Consider the following 19,662-nt stretch of genomic DNA (forward strand, 5'->3'; position numbering starts at 1 on the left):
TTGTGCCGTCAGCTGACCGACCACCTGCTGGGATCGTGACATAAGACTTGTCAAGCTGTGGCACTGCGCCTCTGTCCTGTCCCAGTTCACCCATTTTGGAAGAACTTGGAAAAACTGGGGTGACAACACTAGGTCACAAAGTTTTTACCACCACTTTGAATTTTGTTTAAATTGCTTTGCTGAATCAGGGCCTATATGTGATGGCCTTAGTCTGATGTGTATTTTCCTTTTCCCACAAGACGTATCCTCTAAACTATGCTTCAACCAGATTTTTCTGTCACAACATATTGCACAAAATGTAGCACTACCTCAAAATGTCATATAATCTCAGCTATTCTACATCAAGTTTCTGAAAAAACAGGATATTAAGAGAAATCTGAAGCTTATTTTGAGTTTTGTAAGAAGGAAGTTTTGTGTTGTTACATATGTTCTGTGTGTTCTGCAACAGTAGCGGATAACTACTGTTGCGACAGTGCCATGAGAAATAAATTCTTACAATGTGTTTCTTTTCTTTCTTCTTCCTTGTTCTTCTTTCAGGAGAATCATTGCAATCAAGAAACTGTGGAGGAAATCTACAAACTGAACCCCATCCTACGGCATACAAAGAATCCGCTCTACGCTCCTCTTTTACCCTTTCCCTATGGATCCGATGACCATTCCCGTAAGTGTTGTAAATAGCGACAATGAGATCAGAGATTATTCAGCTATGAATGGAGAAAGAAGATGAAACATCTGACTGTTACATCCTCCTTGGAAGGATTCAAATATGTGATGTCATGTATGTGACAGACTTGTGCAAAGACTGTTTCCAAGCAGTCAGTTAGTTATCTCTCTGATAAAGAAGTAAGAACTTTAAAAGCTAGCACACCTCCTTGTCTGTATAGACAGCAAATGCCATGTCACCACCAGGTACATGTCAGGAACACCGCATTGCACTTGCTCAATTAGCCAGTGCGCGTGTCCTGAGTACAAAGACTGTGCACAAAGATACCTGCGGAGCGGGCAGCAGTGGTGACAATGCATGCTCCAGGACCTGAAGCACGTGACTGCTGGGGGCATGGCCTAAGCTCCACAGAGCTAGGAGCTGCAGGGAAACTCCTAGAAAGGTAACTACAGGACAATGTTACCAATGAGCATAGACAGAGACAGAAACCAGATCAAGCCGAGGTCAAAGCTCGAGATAGCAATACAGTACCAAAGGATTAGACAGAATGGATAGTCAGGACGTAGCAATAGATCAGAAAACCAGAATGGGCATTAGACGGTACAATAGGGGTAAACTGTACCGGAGTAACGATAGCCAAGCCAGGAGGTCAGAACCAGAAAAGACAATAGTACAAAAACGAGAGACAGAGTGAAGGAACAAGCCGGGTCATACACGGGAAGAAAAACAAATAACGCAGAGTACACGCACACCAGGGGTCAGACACACCAAAACAGCAGTATAACTGACAGAGAATGCTAGTTTGGTGTGAGTATAAATACCCCTCCCAGATCCAAAGAGAGGCCGGCAAAAGTTAACCCTGTGAGAACAGGACATTAACCATGTCCTAACCATGACAGTACCCCCTTCTTAATGGGGGGCCACTGGACCCCCAGGTTTCTCAGGGTACCTAGCATGAAAAGCCCGCACCTGTCGATCAGTGTGCACCGAACTGGCCGGAACCCACGACCGATCCTCAACGGAATATCCCTTCCAATGGATAAGGTACTTAAGTCTCCGGCGCACCCACCGTGAATTAACGATGCGCCCTACCTCGTACTCCAGTTGACCCTCTACCAACACTGGTGGAGCCACAGATGAGGGATCTTCTCTAACTGTCCCCACAGGTTTTAATAGGGACCTGTGGAAGACGTTAGAGATTTTGAAGGAGGTGGGCAACTGTAATCTGTATGCCACCGGGTTGATCACCTCTACAATCTTGTATGGGCAAATAAATTTGGGGCCCAACTTCATAGAGGGTATTTTAAGTTTGATGTTACGGGTGGACAACCAGACTTTTTCCCCCACTGTCAATGCAGGAACCACCCCCCTCCTCCTGTCTGCAAAATGTTTGAACTTCTTCTGGGCTTTGGAGATGTTCCCCTGTACCTCCTTCCAGAGGGTTTTTAATTGTTGTACCATCCCCTCGGCACCAGGGCAATCCGAATCCATGCGAGAAAATTCCCCAAACTGGGGAACAAACCCATAATTGACCAGAAAGGGAGACTTTCCGGTAGACTGATTAATCCGACAGTTGAATGCAAATTCTGCCATGGGTAATACCTCACACCAGTCTTCCTGTCTGGAGGAGGCCAGGCATCTCAGAATCTGCTCCAATGACTGGTTGGTGCGTTCCGTTTGTCCGTTGGATTCCGGGTGATAGGCAGAGGAGAATGACAACGTGACCCCCAACTTCATATAAAACGCTCTCCAAAACTTGCCACAAATTGCACACCCCTGTCCGACACCACGTTCACAGGCACTCCATGCAGTCGAACAATGTGCTGTATAAACAAGCGGGCCAAGGTTTCAGCGGATGGTAATGCAGGTAATGGCACAAAGTGGGCTTGCTTAGAAAATCTATCAACCACTACCCATACCACTGAGTTGCCCTTGGAAGGTGGAAGGTTAGTGATAAAGTCCATGGACAGGTGTGTCCATGGTTTATCTGGAATTCGCAAAGGCACCAATTCCCCGGCCGGCCAGACCTGAGAGCATTTAGAGCGCGCGCACACCCCACAAGTATTCACAAACCTTTTTATATCAGTACCCATAGAGGGCCACCAAAAATCCCTAGCTAATGCCCCCCGTGAAGCTGCAATACCAGGGTGTGCACTTAACACAGAGTCATGAAATTCTTGAAGGAGTGTGGGACGGAATTGTTCGGGTACAAACAATTTACTTGGGGGTTTATTCCTGGGAGCTTGTGCTTCCAGAATCTCTCTCTGTAACTCAGAGGAGATTTCGGCTACAACAACTCCTGGTTGAAGAATGGAGAAGGAGGTTCTGGAGGGGACACAGAATCAAAACTTCGGGATAAGGCATCAGCCTTTACATTTTTAGACCCTGGTCGGAACGTTATGGTAAAATGAAATCGAGAAAAAAAAAAAAGTGCCCACCGAGCCTGTCTGGGGGTCAATCTCTTAGCAGACTTGATATAGGCCAGGTTTTTATGATCAGTGATGACCGTAATGGGATAAGCGGCCCCCTCCAAAAAATGCCTCCATTCTTCGAAGGCCAATTTAACTGCTAACAATTCCCTGTTACCGACATCATAGTTTCTCTCGGCCGAAGAGAACTTCTTAGAGAAAAAGGCACAGAGTTTGAGGCTAGTCAGGGTAGAGGGGCCCTGTGACAATACTGCCCCCACCTCCGAAGCGTCGACCTCAACGATAAAAGGTCTTGACGAATCAGGTTGTACTAACACAGGGGCTGTAGTAAAACATTTCTTTAATGCCAGGAAGGAATTTTTTGCGGCCACGGACCAATTTTTTACATCTGCCCTTTTAAGAGTGAGGTCCGTCAAGGGTTTTACCACCTGCGAGAACCCTTTAATGAACTTCCTATAATAATTAGCGAAGCCCAGAAATCGCTGCAACCCCTTCAGGTCATGAGGCTGCACCCAATCTGTAATGGCCTGAACCTTCCCTGGATCCATGCGGAATCCCTCCCCGGATACAATTACACCAAGAAAAGACAGTTCTTCAATAAAAAATTAGCACTTCTCCAGCTTAGCATACAAATGGTTCTCCCGGAGTCTCATAAGCACCATACGCAGATGATGCAAGTTTGACTGACTGTCCTCAGAGTAAATCATGATGTCATCCAGGTAAATGACTACGTAACGTCCAATCAAGTCAGAAAAAACAACATTAATAAAGTTCTGAAAAACCGCAGGAGCGTTAGTGAGGCCAAAGGGCATAACCAGGTTTTCAAACAGCCCCTCAGTTGTCAGGAAGGCTGTTTTCCATTCATCCCCCTCCCGGATCCTTATAAGGTTATAAGCCCCTCGTAGATCGAGCTTAGAAAACCATTTGGCCCCCGTGAGTTGATTGCATAGATCAGGAATCAACGGGAGAGGGTACGTGTTCTTAACAGTAATTTTGCTCAGTTCTCGAAAGTCGAGGCATGGTCGCAACCCACCATCTTTCTTCTTTACAAAGAAAAACCCCGCTGCCACGGGTGATACCGAGGGCCGAATATGCCCCTTGCGAAGGCTTTCTTTAATGTACTCTTTCATAGCTTGGCGCTCAGGCCCGGACAAATTAAACAAACGAGCCTTGGGTAATTTGGCTCCAGGTACTAAATCGATAACACAATCATATGGTCTATGTGGTGGGAGCGCCTCAGCCTCGCTTTCGGAAAACACATCTTTAAAGTCTCTCAGGTACTCCGGAATACCCTCCAGACCGACAGATAACACAGATACGGATTTTATCGGATTGACAAAAGGAACCGGGTTACAACACAGACCATTATCATTACATCCCCATCGGGTGATCTCCCCCTTCACCCAATCAATAAGAGGATTGTGACGTTGCAACCAGGGCATTCCCAATACCAGTCCTGCAGGCAGATTATTCATAATGAAACAACTTAAATTTTCCACATGAGTGGAACCCACTTTCATAGAAAAAACTTCAAACATAAGACAAATTCCATCTCGGGTAAGAGGGGATGAATCCACAGCCACAATTTTAACAGGGTCTCTTAACCTGACTGTCCCTATCTTATTAAGAGTCTCAACTTGGGCATCAATCAGATTAATGGAGGAACCACAGTCAACAAAGGCGGTGGTCATAACAGGACCGCCAGCAATTTCCAATTCAACCTGGAGCACCATTTTTGTACGTGAGAAAAAATGTACCTGGGAGTCTGGACAACCTCCTCAATTGTTGCCCAGACTCAGTCGTTTCTCTGATGGTTTCTCTGAAGAAGGACAGGAGGGGCAATTCCTTTTCCAATGTCTAGAGGCTCCACAGTAAAAGCATAGTAGATTGTCTCTACGGTGCCTTCTCTCTTTCTCCTTAACCGAGACTGACCCAACCTTCATGGGCTCAGATACAGGTGCAGAGTCACACAATTTGGGGTACAAGGGAGACTCTTGTTGCATCTATCCTCTAGCACGGAGTCTCCGGTCCATACGAGCCGCCTGCATCATGGCATCCTCCAGGGTATCAGGATGCGGATGTAATGCCAAAGCGTCCTGCAGACGGTCAGAAAGGCCCCTGCGAAACAACCCCCTCAGGGCGGCGTCATTCCAGGATACTTCGGCGGTCCAACGTCTAAACTCTGAGCAGAACCATTCAGCAGAGTGCCTCCCCTGTGTCACACTCATCACCATATCCTCAGCCAGACCCACTCTATCAGGCTCGTCATAGATGTGCCCCAGAGCCTCAAAGAACAAGTTCTCTGACATACATTCAGGAGCAGAGGAAGACAGAGAGAAAGCCCATGCTTGCGGAGCCCCCCGAAGTAGGGAAATAATGACCCCCACCCTCTGGAACTCATCCCCGGAGGAGCGGGGCCTTAGAGAAAAAAAAAGCTTGCATCCTTCTCTGAAAGACCGGAACTCCTTTTTATCCCCTGAGAAAGGGTCGGACAATTTAACCGGAGATTCGGGGGGACGCTAATGACACATCTCTACCCCCAGAACTAGAAGCCCCTGCATCGACAGCCCCCTGCACAGTAACCACCAACTGTTGCTGGGTATGGGCCATCGTGCGCTGTTCCACATTGAGTTTATGGAACATTTGGGTAAGGTGCTTGACCTGATCAGCCAAAGCTTGTATGGGATCCATGAGGATAACACACACCTTTTTTTTTTTTCTCTTCAGAGGAAAAAAAACCTAAAAGGGTCAGTTATAATGTGAGGAACACCGCACTGCACTTGCTCACTGAGCCAGTGCGCGTGTCCTGAGTACTAAGACTGTGCACAAAGATACCTGCGGAGCGGGCAGCAGTGGTGACAATGCATGCTCCAGGACCTGAAGCACGTGACTGCTGGGGGCGTGGTCTAAGCTCCACAGAGCTAGGAGCTGCAGGGAAACTCCTAGAAAGGTAACTACAGGACAATGTTACCAATGGGCATAGACAGAGACAGAAACCAGATCAAGCCGAGGTCAAAGCTCGAGATAGCAATACAGTACCAAAGGAATAGACAGAATGGATAGTCAGGACGTAGCAATAGATCAGAAAACCAGAATGGGCATTAGACGGTACAATAGGGGTAAACTGTACCGGAGTAACGATAGCCAAGCCAGGAGGTCAGAACCAGAAAAGACAATAGTACAAAAATGAGAGACGGAGTACAGAGTGAAGGAACAAGCTGGGTCGTACACGGGAAGCAAAACAAACAACGCAGAGTACACGCACACCAGGGGTCAGACACACCAAAACAGCAGTATAACTGACAGAGAATGCTAGTTTGGAGTGAGTATAAATACCCCTCCCAGATCCAAAGAGATGCCGGCAAAAGTTAACCCTGTGAGAACAGGACATTAATCATGTCCTAACCATGACAGTACAATACATTCTCTTATTAATTTTTACGAATTTTAGGAATTTTGGGGGTCACAGGTTTCATGTCAAACTCTTTTAAAGTTCTTTTCTATTTCAATTCACACTTTTTTTTTATCTCAACTCAATAAAGATAATCCAGATATAATGGCAAAAATAACATATTATATATCAGTATGCCAGGAGCCAGAGATTGCTCTTGTCCAGGCACTAAAAAGTGAGAGAGGTCATGGACAGGTGAGACAGGTTATGTAATCAACTGCAAATGTTTGTTCTTTGTTATCAGCCATATATGTTAGAGGAGAATTAAATGCAGTGTATTATAGCAGGAAAGATGTATATCTTTGTACCGTGTTAGCCAGTAGATAGAAAAATATTCAGAATTGAGAGTAATCAGTGGTGGATACCTTTTAATGGCTAACTGAAAAGATGGTAACACATTGCAAGCTTTCGAGACTACTCAGGTCTCTTCATCAGTCATAGACTAATACAAAATCTGAAGGGTCACATATTTATGCACAATACAGCACAGAAAAAATGCAATAGATGAGTCAAGTGATGTGAAGCAGAATTATGATTATGGGAGAGGGAGAAACATAAATATTGCTCCAGTTCATAGATAAGGAGTCTGGATGTTTTATTGTCTCCTAATGTGTTGTGATGCCCTCACAAGGTCTTAGGAGCAAATTCCTTAATTGATGTAAAAAGACCCCAGTTGGACATTTAAAAAGACCCCAGTTGGACATTTAGTACAAATAATTAAGTGCACCACATTAGATGTAATGCAGCTGAAAGTACCTGGGATGTGATGGTTCCTGATGTGAATTGGGGATCTTTATCTTGTCCGTGGTCATTATAGATGGACAGGTTTTACATTTTTTCTGGTTGCAAGGAAAAGTTCCTCCAGCTGTTGGAGAGGACAGGGAGCTTCAGACAATGATGCTTTTTAGATTTGGGGGCTGCCTAAAGCACAGTAGTGGGGGGTCTGGAAAAATGGATTGTAATCTGGCATCTTTTTGTAGTAAAGGTTGTAATTTCCGTGCAGCTCCCCTTAGCACTTCCAGATTTGGGTTCTAGGTGACTACTAGAGGCACCCGGTTATTTTCTTCTTTAGCTTTGTAATGTAGCAGGTGATTCCTTGACATTCTGGTGGCTCTTGTAATTTGGTTTTCAATTGTTCTTGGATGGCAGCCCTGATTCAAAAAGGTCTTTTTGAGGCGACCAAGGTGTTTGTCTCTATCCATGGTGTTGGAACATATACGATTGTATCTGATGGCTTGGCTGTAGATAATAGAGTTCTTTATGTGTTTTGGATGGAAACTGTCCCATTTAAGGTTTGTTGGACGGTCGATTGGCTTCTGATACATGGATGTCTCTATTTCATTGTTTTTTAGCTTAATGATGGTGTCCAAAAAGTTAATCTCAGTGCTGGAGTAGTTGAGTGTTAAATTGATGGTGGGATGAAATTGATTAAACTGTTCGTGGAACGTCTTTAGCTGTTGCTCAGACTCCGTCCAGATGATTAAAATATCATCAATGAAGTGGTAGTAGGCCAGGGGCCTGATGGGGCATGAGGACAAAAAGTCGCTTTCAAGCTTGGCCATGAAAAGATTTGCATACTGTGGAGCCATTTTACTTCCCATAGCTGTGCCAGTCTCCTGTAGATAGATCTTGTTGTCAAATTAAGGAATTTGCTCCTAAAACCTTGTGGGGGCATCACAACACATTAGGAGACCCAAATCAGAGGACAATAAAACATCCAGACTCCTTATCTATGAACTGGAGCAATATTTATGTTTCTCCCTCTCCCATAATCATAATTCTGCTTCACGTCACTTGACTCATCTATTGCATTTTTTCTGTGCTGTATTGTGCATAAATATGTGACCCTTCAGATTTTGTATTAGTCTATGCCTGATGAAGAGACCTGAGTAGTCTCGAAAGCTTGCAATGTGTTACCATCTTTTCAGTTAGCCATTAAAAGGTATCAACCACTGAGGACTCTCAATTCTGAATGAGTATTATAGCAGGCAGTTTCTAGATATGCACACCTGTATTTGCATCTATAAGATAAACTTTACTAGTTCCCAATGACCTGATATACTTAAGCCCCTGTCACACATAGCGATCTCGCTAGCGAGATCGCTGCTGAGTCACAAGTTTTGTGACGCAACAGCGATCTCACCAGCGAGATCACTGTGTGTGACACTGACAAGCGACCGGCCCCCCTGCCAGGAATCGCTGATCGTCCTGAAATAGCCAGGACATTTTTTTGATTGCTGGTCTCCTGTTGGCCAGCACGCATCGCTGCGTGTGACAGGCGGGAGACCAGCGATCAGCGCGCTGGTAACTAAGGTAAACGCAGGGTTTCTAAGCATCGGGCGGTGCTTCGGCTGTTTGACAGCTCACCAGCGATCAGGTAGCGACTCACCAGCGATCCTGACAAGTTGATATCGTTGTCTGAATCGCTGGTGAGTCGCTATGTGTGACGGGGCCCTTACTTGTAAATCATGTGAAAAAATTGGAAGATCCTTACTCACACATCTAGGATAAGCTGCTGCCATGGATGCCCTGCGAGCTGTTTTATCTTGGCTGAGTGTTTGGCTAGCAGCTTTCTCACATGTATGGCCACCTTTACTGCTGTCTCACTTCATTATATATCAATAAAATAAAGAGGTTAGTTCCAGTTTTATGCTGGTTGGGTAGTTGTAATGTAAAATATATTCTTTATATTTTTATTTTCTATACTATTTATAATGAAAAAAATACAGGCAGAAATATTGTCTGTTTCTGTTCTGTAAAACTCTCTTTTCGAATTTAGTTATCATTGCAGGCAGGGTCACACACTAGAACCGCATACAACAGATGATGTCACAGCTCACCTCCTCCCTCTCCCTGACAGTGACATTTTCCAAGATCTTAGCATGCTTAGAAAGCCCTCCTATAGGAGTTTTTGAGCCAGAGCCTATCATTTTCTGGCTATGGTCCAGAATGCTCTTGTAAAGCATATTTATTTTATTCATTTATATAGCGCCATTAATTCCACAGTGCTTTACAGACATTATCATCATTGTCCCCATTGGGGCTCACAATCTAAATTCCCTATCAGTATGTCTTTGGAATGTGGGAGGAAACCGGAGTACCCGGAGGAAACCCACGCAAACACAGAGAGAACCTATAATCTCCTTGCAGATGATTTGAACCCAGGACCCCAGCACTGCAAGGCTGTAGTGCTGACCAGTGAGCCACAGTGCCACCCTCTCTAAATGCTGCATGCTTCACCTCCCCTTCTTTCTAGTGATTGCTGGTGGTCAGCTTCACTCCAGATCTGAAAAATGCTGAAAAAAAAACAGCGAAATACAATCATACATAGGCTCTCATTATGCAAACTAAGATGCCAAGCGCCTCTACGATGACCGAAATATTACTGGTAATCTATAATTTGATCATAAAATGATCATTTACCGCACATGTAGCATGTCACTTGGGGGATTCCAACTCCAGCTAATAAGGAAATCATTGTCTTTTGATGTGGACCCCAGACGCCAGGGAATTTGGAAATGTCTTAGTCATTCTCTGTCCTTTGATCCCTTGTCTCTGCTCCTTCCCTCCAGTCTGGCAGACAAAGCAGTGCAAACATCCCATATTAAATATTAAAATGAAAGCTTCTGGTCACACTTCATTTCTCATTTTATTTTTACCACATTTGTGCCTTTTCTCAGAAACGGTTCTTTGATTCCTCAAATTTGTTCTATACAGCGGCCTAGTAGAAATGCGTGAAATTATATTGGCTGTTGCATTAGGACAACCCCTTTTAAAGGAATCTGTCAGCACAAAATGAGTGTACAAAGCACAAGCAATATGTGCACCCTTGGCATGGCCAAGCAGTTTAGTCCACCTTCCTTCAGATTTGGTCTCTATCTACCTCCTCCCTCCTCTGGTTCCTGTAAAGCCAGAGCTATTTATCAAGTAAGAGGAGGGAAGAGATATATGGTAAACTAGTAGCTGAGGTGTAGTGGAATGTTCGGTCATGCCAAGGGTGTACCAAGCACATACAGTCATGGCCAGAAGTGTTGCCACCCGTGAAATTTTTCCAAAAAATGAAGTATTTCTCCCAAAAAATTATTGAAATTACACGTTTTGTTACACATGTTTATTTCCTTTGTGTGTAGTGGAATATGATAAAACTGTGGGGGAAAAAAAGCAAATTGGACATACTTTCATGCAAAACTGCAAAAATGGGCTTAATAAAATTGTAGGCACTAGAGTTGAGCGAAACGGGTCGAAAAATTTCAAAAGTCGCCGACTTTTGGCAAAGTCGGGTTTCATGAAACGAAACCCGACCCTAGGATGAGGTCGGCCACGAGGTCGGCGACTTACGCGCCAAAGTCGCGTTTCAAAAGTTTGTTTTGCGCTCTTTTTCAGCCAATCAGGATCCACGGACACTGTGGGCAACGTGATGACATAGGCAGGGGTCACCACCATCTTTCAGAAGGGCATGCAAGTGATTGGCTTGCTTTGGTGGGCGTCACAGGGGTTATAAAAGGGCGTGCACGCCGACCGCCATCTTACTTCTGCCGATCTTAGCATAGGGAGAGGTTGCTGCTGCTGATTCTGTAGGTAGAGCGTTAGGCAGGGAAGAAGAAAAAAAAACTGCTTCTGCTGCTAGCGATTTTGCCTGTACAACACACCAGTCACTGTGTGTGCAGTGCAAGGGGAGGCTATATTGTGGTGGATCAGCGGTGTTGGATGTTAGGCTGCCTTCTAAGGCTTCCTGACAGCTGCATTGCTGTTTACCCACTGCTCTGCAAACTGCTTTTTTAAAAGCAATCCCAATTTTTTTTTTGTCCTGCTGAGGTACTGAGCGTGCATTTTTTCACACCATACAGCGGTGTACGTTCCTCACACAGTACCGTGTAACAGCTGTTATCACAGCCACAGTGAAGCTATCTGTGTGTCACTCTGTGAGAATAAGTCGAGGACATGTTCCGTTCTTACAGACCTGCACCTACTAGTTTTGTCTAGCTTTCAAACAGTTAAATATATTTGCTGTTTGATCACAATCAAAACTATAGAGAGACAGCGTGTGTCAGTCCGTATACTTAAAAAACTCGGAGCTTGACAATTTTACGTACACCGGACAGCTGTGTACGTGCACGCTCTTCTCAGTACCGTGTAACGGCTGTTATCACGGCCACAGTGAAGCTATCGGTGTGTCACTCTGTGAGAATAAGTCGAGGACATGTTCCGTTCTTACAGACCTGCACCTACTAGTTTTGTCTAGCTTAAAAACAGTTAAATATATTTGCTGTTTGATCACATTCAAAACTATAGAGAGACAGCGTGTGTCAGTCCGTATACTTAAAAAACACGGAGCTTGACAATTTTACGTACACCGGACAGCCGTGTACGTGCACGCTCCTCTCAGTACCGTGTAACGGCTGTTATCACGGCCACAGTGAAGCTATCTGTGTGTCACTGTGGAAGGATAAGTGGAGGACTTGTTCCGTTCTTACAGACCTACACTCTAGGGAGATTCCTATTCTGCCCAATTCTACATACACCTTGTAGTTTGTGATATACTAGCCAATTTCTGCCTGTGACATAGCGCTCTGATATTCAGTGGGCCTCACACAATCCAAAAGTGTCCAGTGTCCACTAGTGTGTGCAGAAATTCAAAAATCTCCCTTATCCTGTAGTCACTTTCTTCACACCTGTGCCATCGAGCCTGTGACATAGCGCTCTGATATTCAGTGGGCCTCACACAATCCAAAAGTGTCCAGTGTCCACTAGTGTGTGCAGAAATTCAAAATCTCCCTTATCCTGTAGTCACTTTTTTCACACCTGTGCCATCGAGCCTGTGACATAGCGCTCTGATATTCAGTGGGCCTCACACAATCCAAAAGTGTCCAGTGTCCACTAGTGTGTGCAGAAATTCAAAATCTCCCTTATCCTGTAGTCACTTTTTTCACACCTGTGCCATCGAGCCTGTGACATAGCTCTCTGATATTCAGTGGGCCTCACACAATCCAAAAGTGTCCAGTGTCCACTAGTGTGTGCAGAAATTCAAAATCTCCCTTATCCTGTAGTCACTTTTTTCACACCTGTGCCATCGAGCCTGTGACATAGCTCTCTGATATTCAGTGGGCCTCACACAATCCAAAAGTGTCCAGTGTCCACTAGTGTGTGCAGAAATTCAAAATCTCCCTTATCCTGTAGTCACTTTTTTCACACCTGTGCCATCGAGCCTGTGACATAGCGCTCTGATATTCAGTGGGCCTCACACAATCCAAAAGTGTCCAGTGTCCACTAGTGTGTGCAGAAATTCAAAATCTCCCTTATCCTGTAGTCACTTTTTTCACACCTGTGCCATCGAGCCTGTGACATAGCACTCTGATATTCAGTGGGCCTCACACAATCCAAAAGTGTCCAGTGTCCACAAGTGTGTGCAGAAATTCAAAATCTCCCCTGTCCTATAGACACCTTGTACCTTGTTTTACATTACTATATAGTTTGTTGGATTTTGTCTACATTTCTACAAAAAATGAGGAAGGCTGGTGGAAGAGGCCGTGGAATTGGGCGGGGGTTGGCAGCTGGTAATGATGGTGTTGGTGGTGGATCTGATGGTAGTGGCAAGAGCAAAATAGGACCGAATGCAGGAGGTGTTGAGCCTGCGTCATCGTCTGGCTCCATAAGGCTTCGAAGGCTTAGTTTTCTAGGAGTTGGCAAACCGCTTTTAAAGCCAGAGCATCAGGAAAAAGTTTTGTCTTACATTGCTGACTCATCCTCCAGCTCTATCGCCTCCTCTTCTGAAGTTGTAAAAAGTAAAAGCACTGAGTCATCATTGGAGGCTCATGTTTATGAACCACACCTTTCCTTGTGTCCTTCACCCCAATCAAGATTGAAGGATGACGCAGGCCATACTACTGATTACTCCATGGAGCTGTTTTCACATACCATGCCTGGATTATCAAGTGAAATGGTGAAATACCCAGGCCAAGATGAATCTGACATGGAGTGCACTGATGCACAGCCGCTGATAGATGATTCTGCTGGTACATTCACTCAGAGCACTACATTGTCCTCGCAGTGTACAGAGCCAGATTCTGACCCTGATGAGACTCAGGTGCCCCTTCCCGCACACTATACCACCATACACGGTGACACAGAGGAAGGTGCACATGACATTGAAGAGGAGGTGATGGATGACCCAGTTGTTGACCCAGATTGGCATCCATTGGGGGAAGAGGGTGCTGCTTCCAATAGCTCAGATGAGGAGCATCCACAGCAGACATCGACATCGCAACAGCTGTTATCTGGCAGGCCCGGAGCACTCCAAAGACAGGTTCCAAAAATCAAAAGAGTTGCTGGACAGCTTGTCCAGAGGGTCAAAAGATCACAGCGTGCTAGGCCGCAAAATGTCTGCCAAAGTAGGAAGAGTGCAGTGTGGCACTTTTTTGAACAAAATCCTCATGATCAGGCCAAGGTTATCTGTAAGAAGTGCGTAAAGACCTTTAGCCGAGGGAAAAATCTGAAAAATTTGAATACCAGTTGCATGCTTAGACATTTAGCCACCATGCACTTGCAAGCGTGGACACAACACCAAACCTCAAGTGCCACATGTGCAACTGATCACAAAGAAGGTAGTCAGCAACGCTACATTGTTTTCCCCACTGTAAGACCACCGGTTAGCACAGCAGCAAATGTTGAGGTGTCGTTGCAAGGCCACAGCAGTCAGGGAATCCCACTGTTATATCAACGAAATACTGAATCTAGGCCATCAGAAAGAACACCAACTCCATCACCATCATCAACCCTCTCTCAGTCCGCCCTGTCCACCGCTACTTCCACCATATGCAGCTCTCAAGTCCAGCTCACCCTCCCAGACACTATGAGTAGGTCAAGAAAGTACTCAGTCTCTCATCCGCGTACACTGGGTTTGAACGCCCACATTGCCAAACTAATCTCGTTTGAGATGATGCCCTATCGGTTGGTGGAAAGCGCAGCTTTCCGCGAACTCATGGCCTATGCAGTACCACGCTATGACCTACCCAGTCGCCACTTCTTCTCTCGCAAAGCCATCCCAGCCCTCCACCATCATGTAAAAGACCGCATTGTGCATGCACTCAAGCAGTCAGTGAGTGGAAAGGTGCACCTCACAACTGATGCATGGTCCAGTCGGCATGGCCAGGGCCGTTACGTGTCCATCACTGCGCACTGGGTTAATGTGGTGGATGCAGGGTCCACAGGGGACAGCGGTGGTGGGACAGTGCTGCCTAGCCCACGGTATAGGAAACAGTTGGCTGTAGGCGTTTGACCCTCCTCCTCCAGAAGCGAAAGCTCGTCCACAGAGCGCAGTCGTACGAGCACTCCATCTGCAGCTGCCACTGTTGCACACGAGGTGTCCCCCTATCGAGCAGCTAGTGGAAAGCGTCAGCAGGCTGTGTTGCAGATGATGTGTTTGGGCGACAGACACACCGCCGAGGTGCTGGCCGAGTACTTGAAGCGACAAACTGAGTCATGGCTGGGCAGTGTACATCTTGAGGCAGGCAAGGTAGTTAGTGATAACGGCCGTAATTTTGTGGCAGCCATAGCCCTTTCAAAACTCAGCCACATACCTTGCTTGGCTCACACCTTGAACCTGGTGGTGCAGTGCTTCCTCAAAAATTATCCGGAGTTAACAGCCCTGCTCCAGAAGGTGCGAAGACTGTGCGCGCACATCCGCCGGTCGCCTGTACACTCCGTTCGTATGCAGAAGCTGCAGCGATTGCTCCACCTTCCCAACCACCTCCTCATTATCGACATTGCAACAAGGTGGAACTCCACCCTGCACATGGTGGAGCGGCTGTGCGAGCAGAGGCAGGCCATAATGCATTTGTGGGAGGATACACGGCCAGGCACTTTGAGAGCAGACATGGAGTTGACAGGTGTGCAGTGGTCGAAGCTGAAAGACCTCTGTAAAGTCCTTCAGTGTTTTGAGGAATGCACACGGCTGGTAAGCGCAGACGACGCCATCCTAAGCATGAGCATCCCACTTATGCGTCTGCTCATGCAAACTTTGACGCACCTTAAAGAGCAGGCGTCTGCAGCCAATGTTGATGAGGAGGAAGAGGAGGGAATCCTTGATGACATTCAGCCATTGTCTGCTCAGGGACCTCTCCTGGACGAGGTGGAGGAAGAAGAGGAGGAGGAGGATGATGATGGGGATGATTACTTAGGGGAGGAGGATGCATCTCGTGGGGCAAGTGAAAATGTTGGCGTGGCAAGGTCTGGTACAGGGTTTGTGCGTGACTGGAGGGATGTGGATTTGCCAGAAAGTGCTCCTCCACCCAGCACTCGCAGTGCATCATTGACACCGGGAACATTGGCCCACATGTCAGATTATGCCTTGCAGATCCTAAAAAGGGACCCCCGCATTGCCAAAATGATGAACGATGACGACTACTGGTTGGCCAGCATCCTGGATCCACGCTATAAAGGCAAATTACAAAACATCATGCCACAGGAGAACCTTGACCTAATATTGGCTAATAAACAAGCATCTCTGGTAAATCGGTTGCTTGAGGCATTCCCAGCACACAGCAGCGGTGATGGTTCTCACACGAGCCGTACGGGCCGGGGGCAGCTTGGCAGAGGTGTTCATGGTGCACACAGCAGAAGTGGCGTTGGAGACGGGTTTCATGACAATGTTGTGGACTGATTTTTCAAGTACCGCTCACACAACTGGTAATACTGCATCGATGGAAAGTGACAGGAGACAGCAGTTGTCAACTATGGTTACAAACTACTTTTCCTCCCATATCGATGTTCTCCCACACAGGTCATTCCCCTTTGACTATTGGGCACCTGGCCTGGACACCTGGCCTGAATTGGCACAATATGCCTTACAGGAGCTCGCTTGCCCAGCTGCAAGTGTGCTATCGGAAAGAGTCTTCAGTGCAGCTGGATCAATCCTGACAGAAAAAAGGACCCGTCTGTCAACCCAAAATGTGGATAATCTAACCTTCATTAAAATGAACCATGCATGGGTTTCCAAGGATTTTGTCCCACCTTCCCCTGATGACACATAGGGTGACAGAAAAATGGCTTGCTTTGGTCCACCTCTTCCTGGGACTTGACCTATTTCGCCTTTTGCATCAGCTGAATGTCCAACATCAACATATGCCACTTTCTAAAACTCCCTAACTGTGCTGCCTCCCCCCCCCATGGCCGGGGTCACCACCTAGCGCATGACACCGTGCGAGTGCCGTTGCCCTGGACAGGTGGGTAGGCCGACTTTTGGGCACAGGCACTGGCACAGGGTCCCTCATAGTGCAATCAAGTGTCTCTGACGGTGGTGGTGTACACCCGCCGTCAGACACTCCGCCGTACTATGAGGGGCCCAGTGCCAGTACCGACGCCCATGAGTGGGCCCCCCTTGCTTGGGCAGGGCCCCAGCATTTGCAATCTTTACCTCTCCCTGCTCCTCCGCTGTGTAGTCTGGGCCGTCAAATCCATACTGTGCCTGACACCGTCTGAGCCTGCCTCCTGATGTATAGACATATATTTTGAATGTGTACGCTGTCCATACATGTTATCCGGGGATACGGAACCCTTTCTCACCTTTGTGCAATCACGTGCAATCCATACTGGGCCTAACACCGTCTAAGCCTGCCTCCTGATGTATAGACATATATTTTGAATGTGTACGCTATCCATACATGTTATCCGGGGATACGGTACCCTTTCTCACCTTTGTGCAATCACGTGCAAGCCATACTGGGCCTAACACCATCTGAGCCTGCCTCCTGATGTATAGACATATATTTTGAATGTGTACGCTATCCATACATGTTATCCGGGGATACGGTACCCTTTCTCACCTTTGTGCAGTCACGTGCAAGCCATACTGGGCTTAACACCGTCTGAGCCTGCCTCCTGATGTATTGACATATATTTTGAATGTGTACGCTATCCATACATGTTATCCGGGGATACGGTACCCTTTCTCACCTTTGTGCAATCACGTGTAATCCATACTGGGCGTGAGAACGGCTGGCGAGCTGTTAAGCAAGCTACAGCACCTGTGGTTTGCACACGTAAGTTTTTCATTTTTTCAGGAATGACGGTTAGGCCTAATTCCGGAACTGCGGTTGACCTGCACTTACTGGGAAATCATCGTTCGCGGGTAATAATTGTAATCAGTGATCCCCATCACTAACGTTGTTCAGCGGGTTATCTGCACCTGTAAGCGACAAACGCTGGCCTTTTCAGTGTAGTGCACATGCAGCCACGGACATGTAAGGGCATGACACACCAGTTATTGGCCAATCTCATGTGCTAGAGCCTCACGTGTCCCTCTAGTAAGCCGGACTCGGACCGCGGGGCATGACGGAGTCTCGTTCGTTAACGGAATTAAGCTTGCAATGTGTGCATCTTTTCTGTAGCTGGCATGGTTGAGGTTTCCCAGGTGGAGTCGAATTTAACCGTAGGCTCCACTCCTGGTGGTGCCCTTCTGGACAGTCCTTTAAGTTTCAGCTTTGCAACCATACTGCCCACGTAAAACAAACACTTTGCCTTCATGAACGCTGTTTGGAGGGTCATGACTCTTGGGAATAACGCCGCCCAATCGGTTAACCTGCTAGAGAGATCCTTCGTTGCTCCCAAGCATGACATCACACAATCACACTCCCTAGGAGGAAGGTAATGCCACTGTGGCGACCGTACTCCTGGGGGCGACACAAGTGCACTGATGCCCAGCCACTGCTCGATGAATCTGCTGGTACATTGACCCAGACCACTACATTCCCCTCGCACGCTACACGGCCTGAATCTGACCCTGATGAAACTCAGGTTACCCTTCCCATATACAGTTCCATCTTACACGGTGACAAAGAGGAAGCTGCAGATTAAAGTGCAGGTTCGGCCCACCCGCCATCAGACACACCACCGTACTATCAGGGGCCCTGTGCCAGTGCCGTCGCCAACGAGTGGGCCCCCCCTGCTTGCTCAGGATCACAGCACTTGCAAGGTTGAAATACTATGCAGTGAGATGGAAGATGGGGACGACGAGGAGTCCAGACTAGTACAGGGATTCCCTAACGAGGAGACTTATTTGATTGTTTTCAATGTTGGGACAGCAATTTTTGGGGAGAACTATACTCTGGAGAATGATAGATGGGGCCCACCATACACTGGAACATTCCAAAGGTGGACATCAGACACTGGAGCAGCATTTACAGGGCCCATTATACACTAGAGCATTAGAAATGGGGCCCATTATGTTTGGAGCATTATTTGGGCCCATAAGACAGTGGAGCTTCATCCATGGGGACCAACATATACTGTAGCATTATGTGGAGCTCATCATATACTGTTTCAAACATTATATGGGACCAATGATTCTGTATGGAGAAATAGATGGGCCTCGTCATGAGATGTAAAAAGTGAAGTATTTTTCATTGTACTATACCGCTATTTCTCTGCCGTATCGGAGCATGATGAGTTGTGGTATGTGTTAAAGGGGCGCTCTTTCGCCCAGGGCACATGGAAACCTGGAGCCAGCCCTACCCCCCCACAACTTTAGCCAAATAACCCCCATTTTTCAGTGCGTAACTTGTATTATGAAGTTAATTAAGGTTGACAAGCTTAAGTAAGAAGAATTGATGCTTTTGGCATTCATATGGGCACTGTAGGTGTGTTTCTGTTATGGTCGGCGGAACGCACCAGATATAAAATAATAAGAGGTGCGTTCGCCGCCCGGGGTCCACCGTGCGGTAGTTGGTAAGACCGCTGCTGGGCAATGGCAGATGCACCAGAAGGTGAAGTAGTGCGCACGGGTTAACGTCACCCGAACGCTAGGAGCGGCTCTGTTCAGACACAGAGTCGCTTGCCAGAAATATATACAAAGGTGCTGGCCCTGTTATCGTCACAGGAGTCAGCGTGTGGCGTCGCAGCCGCGAACACCAATAGCTGCTGTTAATGCAGCGCAGCGGCAACTATAGCCGCAAGCGTCGGCGCCGAGGACCGGGCACCGACGGACGCTAGTGTAGGCGAAGGAGCACTGTGGCGTAGCTTGCCTCTACCTGGTGCTGACCTAAGAACACACTCTGTCACCAATCGTATTATCCGAGGGAAGGGGTTTCATATTGAGTCAGCCACCAGTCCATGCATCCGTCACC

General features: G+C 46.9%; 1 protein-coding gene across 2 annotated transcripts in view; it reads left to right on the plus strand.

The window, feature by feature from the left end:
- PLEKHH3 (pleckstrin homology, MyTH4 and FERM domain containing H3) overlaps positions 1-19,662 on the plus strand; it is a 113,487-nt gene that overhangs the window by 71,596 nt on the left and 22,229 nt on the right. For both annotated transcript variants that reach the window (XM_073572313.1, XM_073572314.1), the window contains exon 6: positions 538-661. In XM_073572313.1, the coding sequence (XP_073428414.1) occupies positions 538-661 (124 nt within the window). The remainder of the gene's footprint in view (positions 1-537; positions 662-19,662) is intronic.

The sequence above is a fragment of the Dendrobates tinctorius genome, unplaced genomic scaffold, assembly GCF_039654945.1.
Source record: "Dendrobates tinctorius isolate UK_male_01 unplaced genomic scaffold, ASM3965494v1 ptg000032l, whole genome shotgun sequence".
Classification (NCBI taxonomy): Eukaryota; Metazoa; Chordata; class Amphibia; order Anura; family Dendrobatidae; genus Dendrobates; species Dendrobates tinctorius.